This window comes from Sebastes umbrosus, chromosome 17 (genome assembly GCF_015220745.1).
Source record: "Sebastes umbrosus isolate fSebUmb1 chromosome 17, fSebUmb1.pri, whole genome shotgun sequence".
NCBI lineage: Eukaryota > Metazoa > Chordata > Actinopteri > Perciformes > Sebastidae > Sebastes > Sebastes umbrosus.
In genome coordinates, this window is record NC_051285.1 from 16,878,067 (window position 1) to 16,889,008 (window position 10,942).

The window sequence follows — 10,942 nt, forward strand, 5'->3', positions numbered from 1 at the left end:
TGGTACCTTTAAAAGTACTCAAAACAGAGGGCGTCACTTTGGTCTTGTCATTGTGTTTTATCACCTCTGTAGTCAAGTCAAAGCAGACTGATGAGTACAATCGATAAACCGAAGGTTAAAACTATATTCAAAATACACACATCTGCGCCTGTTCCAGAGCGCCTCGGTGTCAGTGAAGGGTCTTTATCTTGTAGTGTCTTTGCTCTTTGGCTCGACCCTTTAAATACAAGGCTCTGACGTCACCACCTGCTAATGTGCTCCACGGATTAAAGATGGCGCCCTCTCATGCTCTGAGGTGCTGTCAACGGGCTCTGAACTGGGTACCTGTTCTGTTTATTAACCTGGTTGTCGGCTGGTCTTATTACGCTTATGTTGTGGAGCTCTGTGTCTGTAAGTACACGCACTTTTTGAAGTATTTAGCTGTCGCGGGGCGGATATTATCTGCTTGTGTTGACAGTTTGAGGTTTCAGGACAACTTTGATCAGCTGGTTGAAGTGAGATTTAAAGTCGCCCCAGGCTGCGTTTACACCTCAGGACAATATCACACTATATCCTTTAGTTTCAGATTGTTTAACCATGTACACATGCTCTGATTCATGACAGCATCACGTTAATATAACGGGCAACTTTTCCAGTTAGATTGGGGAAGGAAAGCCAGTCAGTGGGTAATCTTGTGCAGTCATCATTAATGAATAATTAATAACTTCCTCATGATAGTTGTAACAATAGATACACAACCAGTTAACCAGTGGACCGAAGGGGAAAGAGATAGTCAAACTTTCTCAGATGTTTTTTTATATATATGCAGTGTAAAAAAAAAAGCTCCTTTACATGATACATATTGTTTTCATGGTTTTAAACATTTAGTTAAATTAAAAATAGGTCAAAGTTTATTTCCTATTTTTGTTGTTTTCTATTTATATGTATATATGCCACATTAAATATGCATTTATTTTGTATATTTTTTTATATTTTAATTGACCACAAGTTGACATTTTACAAATGGCAATGATGGTAAATTATTTTTAAAAAATGTTTGTTTGAGTGATATTGGATACACCTTTGCTGTGAAATTATAATGTTAACCATAATGAGAGCTGTCTATAATTTTAACCACAACACATCAAACCCTAAACAATACAGATACTAGTAATAGGCCTACATAATAAAGTACCAACATATGCAGATTACGTATAAAGTTACAAAAGTAAACACACATATAGCTAAACGTAACATAGAAAAGATTTAATGTTTTTACTGGTAATACTGACAGATTTCATGGTTTGATACTAAACTTGGTGTTAGGTTATTCATTGTCTTTGGGAGGATGTAATGATGGCCTTCTGTTCAACAAACCACCTTCACCTAAACATTTGTAATAAAAACCCATGCTTGTTGTGGTCATTAATCTGTTTGAATTAAGTAGATGCAGCCAAAAACATAGAGATAAATTATTGTTTCGAAATGAGTTTGACAGCTGTAAACAGACTTATCATGCAGCAGAAGATATAATTTCCTACTTTTATATCACAATAAAATGTGATCTTCCAATCTTGAAACAAGCAGGTCTGAAAGCAGTTTATCTTACATGAGTATTGATGGTATTTTTCAGCAGATATTGATCAGTTGTGCGTGCCGTGACATGCACTGACCCCCGCACTCACAGTGGGTTTTCTATAGTTAGTTTCAGCCTGGAACTGATGATACCATTATCAGCATGTAGACGTACTGTAGTTATGTCTGTGGTCAGGACAGGGACATCCCTGATGCTTAAACAAAGCTCTCTGTTACGGGTGGATCACTGCTGGCCGTGCCAGGCTGCTGCCACATGGTGTGAGAAAGGGGTGGTGTGTGTGTGTGTGGTGGGGGATGTGTAGTCATGCATTCTTTCATTACTGCTCACTAATATATATATTTTTTCTTTGCCTTATGTAGATACAATCCCAAACAATGCAGAACGAAGTAAGTGATACCCACAATTCCTCTTATCATTTATACTAGCAAAGATTATGTCAGAGATGCCAATGTAACTGCAAATCAACCTTTTTCTCTCTCGCAACAGTCAGCTATTTGGTCATCTTTCACATTTTCTTCGCCATGTTTTTATGGTCCTACTGGAAAACTATCGGGTCCAGGCCAGCCAGCCCCTCAAAAGCGGTAAGCCAAGAAAAAAAGCTGGAAAAAAAGCTTCCATGAACACTTTCTATTTTCATGTTTACAAGTAGGACTTGGTAAATATACATGTTTATTACACGGCTTTGTTGAATACTTGATTCTGATTGATCAATCGTGGTGTTCTACAGTCTGTTAATTCTTTATAACAGACCGTTGCTATGTGTAACAGACCGTTGCTATGTATAACAGATCGTTGCTATGAGCGCAGTTTTGATGTCGGACTCTGGCGGACCATTTTTGTGTCAAATTATTGATTTCTCAAGTATGTAGCTGTGTAATAAGCAGTATAATGTACAGCTAGCAGGTCATTGTTGTGAAATAAACCCCTTCAGTGCGATGTTTCGCGTTGGTGTGCCGCCCCGCCCTGGCTGGGTTTATTTCAAAACAATGTCCGGCTTGCTGTACATTATCCCTAAATAGAAAACTGTCCAATACTAGTTTGCAGCATGTATTTGTTGAGCTGTCTCTGACTCCGGTCTCTTCTCCTCCTGTCAGTTCGGGCTGCCCAGAGCAGAGAAGGAACTGTACGAGAGAGAGGAGCGAGCTGAGACGCAACAAGAGATCCTGAAGAAAGTGGCGAGGAATTTACCCGTGTATACACGCACGGCAGGAGGAGGTGAGGCTTTCACCGCAGCGGCAGCAAAACTGACTGTGGTTTGCTTCCTGTTTTAACCCCCAGTAGTTGCTTTAAAGTAGATCACCAGGGAAACAATGTTAAGTAACTGTTTTACTGTTGACACCATTGCCTCAGATGAAATTGCATAAATATGTTGCTACATTTTGTCTTCCCCTTTTGGATAAAAGTGCAACACTGTTTACATGTTAATAAAAGGAAGTACTCTATGATATTTCCCTGCTAATACACATCAGACTCATCTCTCGTGTGTTTACGGTACTGCATGTATCAGGAGGGTTAATTGGACTCAGGTGCACCTCGTTATCTCCACACGCCGCACCTGGCTGTTCTACTCAACAACAATCATGATGTCACCTACTCGGCTTCACTGGGACATCTGAAAAAACACTTTATAAAAAGTAGTGCCCTTATATTTATATTCAACTTATAGAATTAATAAGACATTAATAAGACATGGCCACTTTGTGGTTGAAACATTTTAAAAAGTTGGACATTTCTAAACAAAGGAAAAGTGAATACAGAAAAATACACCTCAAGTTCTTCTTTTGTTTAAATATCGGCTACCTCACGTCTGTTCTTCATATGAGAGAAAGAGTGATACAGCAGTACTGTAATAGTTCTGCTTTCTTTTTCTCTAAATAGCCATCCGATACTGCGACCACTGCCAGGTAATCAAACCTGACCGCTGCCATCACTGCTCCACCTGCGAGATGTGAGTGTCTTCTAAATGTACAAACTGTTTAATTAAGGCTCATCATTTTCGTGTTTTTTACTGTTTTCCCTGAAGGAGCAGATTTGTTGAAACTGATTCTTGCTCCAATTTTATCTTCCCAAACATCAAAAAGTTATTTCTGGCTGCAAGAAAACATTAACTTTAACTTTAACTTCTGGTAACAGAAAGTGAAGAGAAAATGTCAATATGTTGCTGTTGAGCAATAAGGTTCAAACAGAATGTTTTTGCTGGTTTTAGACAGTGGACAACCTCCGGGTATGGAAAGTGAAGCCAATGCTGAAGTGCCTTAAACTTGCATTCTTTCTAACAGACAGCAGGGGGCGACTCCTCTGGTTGCATAAAGAAGTCTGATTGTATAAAAGTCTATGAGAAAATGAGCCTACTTCTCACTTGATTTATTACCACAATAAACATTGTAAACATGAGTTTATGGTCTCAATAGACCATAAAGCAGGGTATGCTCTAGGGCGTGGCTACCTTGTGATTGACAGGTTGCTACCACGGCGTTGTCCAGTCAGGTAGTTGTCCACGGTTTCGTCTTACAACTTTAACCCTTTCACAGTGTGTTTTCAGTTCATGAAAGTAACCTGTTTGGTCACCTAATAATATCTTATTCAGCGTTCGGTTGTACTTGTACTCCAACCTCTTGTATAACTTCTGGTTGCAAATAACCAAGATGGCGACGGCCAAAATGCCGAACTCAAGGCTTCAAAACAGCAGTACACAAACCAATGGGTGACGCCACTGTGACTATGTCCACTTCTTATATACAGGCTATGGTTTTAGACCAAATTTCACCTATTTTTTTATATACAACACTGTGTATTTTCTGACATCTGCATCTGCTCATGAATTGTAAGTGCTTCTGGGTAACTGGATCAGCAAAATGTCTAAAATGTTAACATCTATTAGATGGTACTAATAGGATGTATGTTTTCCTTATTCTCACTCTTCAAGGTGTGTGCTGAAAATGGACCATCACTGCCCCTGGTAGGCTTTTCTCATTTAACTAAGCATTTAAGCTGTTTTTTATTCCATTATGATGAAGTTTGCTTGCCGTGCTGTCTGTCAGCAAATTATCAGTTTTCTTTGAAAGATAATGTAGAGCGATAAGCATCACTTTCTGTCGTGTTTTCTTTCAGGGTGAATAACTGTGTTGGATTCTCGAACTACAAGTTCTTTGTGTTGTTCTTGGCTTACGCTTCACTCTACTGTGCAGTAATTTGTGCCACAGTCATCCAGTATTTCATCAAATTCTGGATCGTGAGTACAGAAACTTCCTCTTATTTTTTTGTTTGTTTGTTTTTTCAGCAAGCATTCACACACAAGAGCTTGCGTGTGAATGCAAACCATTAACTTTCTTTTAAAAATCAACTAACTTACATTTTCTGAATGACATTATTAATTATTGAATGAAATTAAAACATGTAGTGCAGTCAGGCTGTGGCATGTGATGATTGCATTGTGAGATATCGACCACTGCATCACTGTGGTGTACAAGTGTGTCATGTGATCACTTATCAGGAGATCCTCTTCAGCATTCTGCTTTGCATGAGACAATGGCTCCTGTCACGCAGTCCAACAGTGAAGGAGGATATTGTGTTATAGCAAAAAATACTAATACTAAGATACTGTCCTGTTTGAAGGTGAGATGTTGTACTGAGGCAACAAAACAACAATAAAATGTAATTTTCCACTTTACTGCAGTCAGTTGTTGAAAACAGGAAATATTCTTGCAGACTGACAAGACTAACACTTTTGTTCTTTTTCTTCCCCTCTGAAGAAACAGCTGCCCGACACGCATGCCAAATTCCACATCTTGTTTCTGTTTTTCGTGGCTGCCCTGTTCTTTATCAGCATCCTGTCACTTCTCAGCTACCATCTGTGGCTTGTGGGAAAGAACAGGACCACTATAGGTAGCTGTAAATAAATATGTAATTTAATTCAATTGATTCTGATCAAATCATTTTAAAAACTAACTATATTTTTACATACATTTTCAGAGGCTTTTAGGGCTCCTGTCTTCACAAATGGTCGAGACAAAAATGGGTTTTCTCTGGGCTTTAGCAGAAATGCAGCAGAGGTGTTTGGAGACCAAGGGAAGTACTGGATATTTCCTGTTTTCTCAAGGTGAGTCCACTCTGACCTGCAGCTGTCAATCACCTTAGCAATCACAGTGTCGCAAATAAATATGCAGCCCTACTGTATGTCTACACTGTGCTTAGGGCCGATTAGATCTGTATTAGCAGACTTTTAAATTCCGTTTCTGTTATTAGTGTTGAAGCTAGAAGCTAATTTAAAGAGGACCTATCATGCTCATTTTCAGGTTCATACTTGTATTTTGGGTTTCTACAAGTTCAAAAAACGCTTTACTTTTCTCATACCGGCTGTGCTGCAGCACCTCTTTTCACCCTCTGTCTGAAATGCTCTGAAGTAGGCTTGCTGCGGTAGTCGGTGTTACCGGTGTTATACGGTGTTCGGGTAAACACCGATTACATTACTTGCCCGCCGTCGTTTTGCTTTTTTTATGGAAATAAAACCCATTTAGTTCATTTTCACGTTGTGTTATCAATACATAGTCGGACGACGTACGCTACAAACTGAAAGTGAAAGTGTCTGCTCAGTACAGTGTCTCAGCTCAGAGTAGCAGGAGTCAGATTTCACACAGGATGAGGGAGAGTTGACAGACAAGACGATGGTGGAGGATTTGGTGTCGAAGCGAAAAGCAAAGAGCGCCTATTTGGCAATATTTCGGCTTTAAACCCAATGCTATAAGGGAACCGTAAGGTTAATGAGGTAATTGCCGTGAGGATGACGGAGCGGTCAAAGCCGGTGTGCGCGGTGCAGCGACGCTGGCTGGAAACCTGCGGCCCCACAGCGAAAGCTCGACCAGAGGACAGCCATCCAACGGTAAAGATCAAAGTAAGCGCTCTACGTATATTGCGCATCATCTTTTCTTGTAAAATGTCCGGTGTAATCAGTAACACCGGTGTTGTCAGAAGTTTATTAACCGGTGGTTAAATTTCCTTACCGTCACATCCCTACTCTGAAGCCTAGTCTGCTCTGATTGGTCATCTGGTCCACTGTTGTGATTGGTCAACTGAACCAGACTCTTCGGACTCCTCTCCAGCTCTGCTCTAACTAGCTTTGTTTGAGGGCGTGCCAAAAGTGTGTTTCTTGGTGACATCACCACGTTACGGAAGAAACGGCAGGACTTCGATCAAGGTGTTTCAGGCAGTTCAGGAGTTAAGGAGTTCAGTGGGGGAGAGTAACTCCCTTTGGCGTGGACTTTGGGCTTTGTAACTTTGCAGACCTTTTACATTCACAAAAAAATATATAACACCCTAGGGGAAGGGGGAAAAGCACAAAAGTATAATATGTCCTCTTTAATGGAGTAAAGACTTGTTCCAAAAGTACAATTCACCCTGAATCCATCCAACGCTAACATGTTTACTTATTCTCTTTTTCTCTGTTTTATCAGTCTGGGAGACGGACATTCCTATGTTACCAGATTGGTACACATAGATCCTGAACATGCAAACAGTATCCTCCAGCAAAATGGCAAAAGGCTAGTATAGTTTTTGTTTTTGTGAATCTGTTTCCTTTCAGTTTTCTTTGCTGGGTGTTCATCTCTAATGTGACTTTAATTACAGCCCTGCTGACGGTGAGGCCGACCCTCGTGTGCTTGGTAACAATATACAACACACAGCGGACGACGGCAAAGAGAAAACTGGTTTGTTTGTTGATGCCTTTACTGACATTTTCATTTGTTGCATTATGATTTATATGTTAAAGCTACTACAAGGAACTATTAACTGGTTATGAAACAGTCTCAATGTAATACTGATGCCTCTATATGACCTACATGAGCAAACAAGACAATCAACGAGAATATTGGCTATTTATATATATTATTTATTTATTCTTATTAAATGGCTTTGTTGAACACTCTATTCTGATTGGTCAATCACAGCATTCTACGATCTGTTATTTCTTTATAGCAGACCGTTGCTATGTATAACAGACCGTTGCTATGGGCGCAGTTCTGATGTCGGACTCTGGCGGACAGTTTTTGTGTCATATTATTGATTTCTTAAGTAAGTAGCAATGTAATATGCGGGATAAGGTCATTGTTGTGAAATAAACCCCTTCAGGGCGATGCAAGACTCCTCCGCTTTGCGTTTATTTCACAACAATGACCGGCTCCCTGTACATAATGCCTGTAATCGGGTTTGATTGCCCAGGAAATCACACATTGGGGCAGATTGTCAGACCCTGCTGCAGTAAAAGGAGAGATTTTCTAAAGAAGTCTGACAGCTGCAGATCTTTACGACACATGGTTCTGGAAACACTACTGCTTTTGTCCACAGTGGCTGTCAAAATCAACACAAAATGAAAGATCCTTTTAGTAACTTTTTTTAATTAGTTTCCTGCTCAAAAATCAACCCCTTTAACAGTTCCTAAAACATCTCTTTTGTCCTCATTTTTTCCTTTCAGACGGAGGCCAGATAGTCTCGGTGACAATGGAGAGTGAGCCATAGCAGGTATGTGTGTAACATGACGTGAATACTGTAGAGTCTTGCTGGTTTGTCCTCCTGTGTTTATTTGTACTTTGTTGGCTGTTGCTGCAGGTCGCAGGTACATCAGTAAAAAATGATGCCTTAAACCAGGAGCATCAGCACCGCAACAGGAGCCGTCCTCCACCCTCATTTTGAGTTTGACAGTGCAGCCTCTCAAGCAACATGTTTTCTATATACATTAAATGGACCGCCCTTCATCCGGTGTGCTTTAAACCAGCACCACAACAATACTGTTGTCATGTCAACAGGAACTGCACCGCAGCCTCGTAGACTGCACCAGTCTGAAGCAGAGGTGAGACAGGGTTAATCTTTGTTTTGAGCCAAAAACTTTCAAATGTTTTATTATTGCATCTGAAAAACTCTGGGACTGCTTTTTCCATCTTGAGCCAATGCAGGTCTGTGTTTATATACATGCATTAATACATTCCTACTAGAGAATCATCATTTGTCAGTATTAATCCAGCATTAATAACTAAGAGAGAGCAGTGGGAGCCACTAAAGCAAGATGTGTATACATTATACGAAATGGTGAGACACTTCAACACTGTCAACAGTGTGTCTCCTCAGTTTTAAACTCCAAGCACAGTGCAATTATTAAGACCAGTCGTCTGTTGTCAAATGGTCTAACTTAGTTTACTGTTTACATGATTGAAAATATTGTTTACACTTTTAAGATGTCTCTTTTTCACTTTCAAATGTTATACTTTGGTCAAACATACAGTTGGTAAGTAATATGTATACATTTAAAATGTGAGGACCAAATCCAGTTTAACTCCAGTTAAAATTGTTTCATCTCATCTCAAAATAATTATTTAAGACACATATCCAATAGTTCAGAGTAATCATTTCAATGGCATTGCCATTTTTCATTGCAATATAAATATATATGTAATTTATTTGTTTTCAAGCTTTTATAAATTAATTGTCTTCAGTGTTGATTTTAATGTAATTGATTACTTGTTTTATTTATATTTATTTATATTTTTAAATTGGTCCTCTTCCACAGAATGTTTTCACTTTCATGATCAATCGTTTGCTACAGTATGTATTTGTTTTTAAATGAATCAGTCTTGAGTGTTAATGCCAATGATTAAATCTGTCTTCTTTATAGTTTTTCCAGTTTAACAATAAGATTTATTTGAAAGTTGGAAAGTAAGAGCACAAAATTAAACAACAATAAAACTATTAAAATATATTGTCAAGGACGTTTGATCCACTGTGTCCTTGAGCATGAACCAGGATAGATAAGACTTTATACACCAGTAATGACTAGTGTCATCATAAATGCTCATCTCTGTGCTGCTGGCAGCTGTTTCATTGTATTACATTCATTTTAGTGGGAACGATGCACAGCACAATGTGGGGGTTTGCCTGAGTGACCAGTAGACAATAATAATTCTGTGTAGATGTTACTGACTGAGTGCATGTACTCACAGTAGTTTAATAACTAACTTCATTGACTGAACTCAAATGAATGCTCCCCCAAGCAGCTAGAGCTGCTTATGTCGTTAAGCCTGTAAAGAACTGCTGTTTTATTGAGACAAAACTATTCACGTAGGGTGATCTTCATTGTTCTGTAACAATAAATGTAATGTAAGGAACTATAACGTGTGAGTCTTCATTTTAACACTAGTGCGCTGTGATCTAGGAAGGGTTAAATGAAGTAGCTAAGTTTCACTGTGTGCTGTACTATGTACAATGTATGGCAATAAAATTGGATTTACATTTGACATTTTTTCACATTTACAAAATTAGAAGCATTTGTGATCAAAATGCTAAGCATATTACAACTTTATTTGTACTCTGAACATAAAAAATGTCAGAGTTGCTCACAGAATAATATCTTTGTGTGTGAAATTTCTGGTGCTGTCCACACCAGTGGCGTGGCTCTATAGATAACAATCTCGACCTGTCGGTCCACAACTTTGATCTAGACTGAAATATCTCAACAGCTATAGGCCCTTTTCACAGCGGCCATTTTTACATGTAATTGCAGGGTAAACACAGGGGTAATTGATCAAATGAATTATGGTCCCGGTATAGTTAGTGTCACAGCCATTCTAGTGAGCCAGCATGCACAATACCAGGACCCTGGCCCACCTAAATGGAACAGGGCCATAATTAATGTTATTATTTATACCTGTGTTTACCCTGCAATGACATGTCAAAAGGGCCTGTTGGATGGATTTCCATGATGTTCATGGTCCCCAGACTCTTACTGATTTTGGTGATCTCTGACTTTTCCTCTAGCGCCACCAGTGGGCTGATATTTTTGGCTTTTAGTGAAATGTCTTAATAAAGATGTACACAATTTCCATTCAATTTGGAACAGACATTCATCTTACCTTCAGTATGAATTGCAGTTTTGGTGATCACTTAAATTTTCATCCAGTGTCATTATCAATTAAAAATTTAAATTTGTCCAATACTTCTGTTAATGACTAAATACCTGCAAAGCTAATGACATTCTCTCATCTCAGCCGTAGTTTGTCTTTAGTGCAAATTATCAAATGTTAGCATGCTAACATGCCTAACATTATACCTTCTAAACATCAGCATGTTAGCTTGTTGACGTGAGCATTTAGCTCAAAGCACTGCTATGCCGTCTCACAGAGCTGCTAACATGGCTGCAGACTCTCTAATCCTGTTAACTCTGTAGGTCACTGGTGTTCCATCCTTTGTGGCCACTGTGACATTCGTCATGGTTAATAAATCATCTGTGGATATTACATCCCCAAACAATTGTAGAAGCTGTTGGAACAATAGGTCTACTCAGTTCTCAATAAAGACATTATGACGGAGATAGTTGCAACACAA

General features: G+C 39.0%; 1 protein-coding gene across 1 annotated transcript; it reads left to right on the top strand.

Moving 5' to 3' along the window:
* The first annotated feature begins 229 nt into the window (after positions 1–229).
* Positions 230–9,732, top strand: LOC119475666 (palmitoyltransferase ZDHHC20-A-like). The gene is made up of 13 exons (XM_037748566.1): positions 230–390; positions 1,936–1,962; positions 2,063–2,157; positions 2,671–2,791; positions 3,455–3,524; positions 4,503–4,535; positions 4,688–4,808; positions 5,329–5,461; positions 5,549–5,675; positions 7,027–7,113; positions 7,199–7,278; positions 8,043–8,089; positions 8,177–9,732. Exons 1-12 carry the CDS (start codon positions 273–275, stop codon positions 8,084–8,086), a joined length of 1,056 nt encoding a protein of 351 aa, XP_037604494.1. The 5' UTR covers positions 230–272; the 3' UTR covers positions 8,087–8,089; positions 8,177–9,732.
* The last annotated feature ends 1,210 nt before the right edge of the window (positions 9,733–10,942 follow it).

Bases quoted from the DNA above. Each gene is read 5' to 3' on its own strand.
- LOC119475666 (XM_037748566.1), top strand. From the start codon at position 273: ATGGCGCCCTCTCATGCTCTGAGGTGCTGTCAACGGGCTCTGAACTGG. The intron at 3,525-4,502 runs GTGAGTGTCTTC...TCACTCTTCAAG, and splicing joins CACTGCTCCACCTGCGAGAT to GTGTGTGCTGAAAATGGACC. The intron at 5,462-5,548 runs GTAGCTGTAAAT...ATACATTTTCAG, and splicing joins AAAGAACAGGACCACTATAG to AGGCTTTTAGGGCTCCTGTC.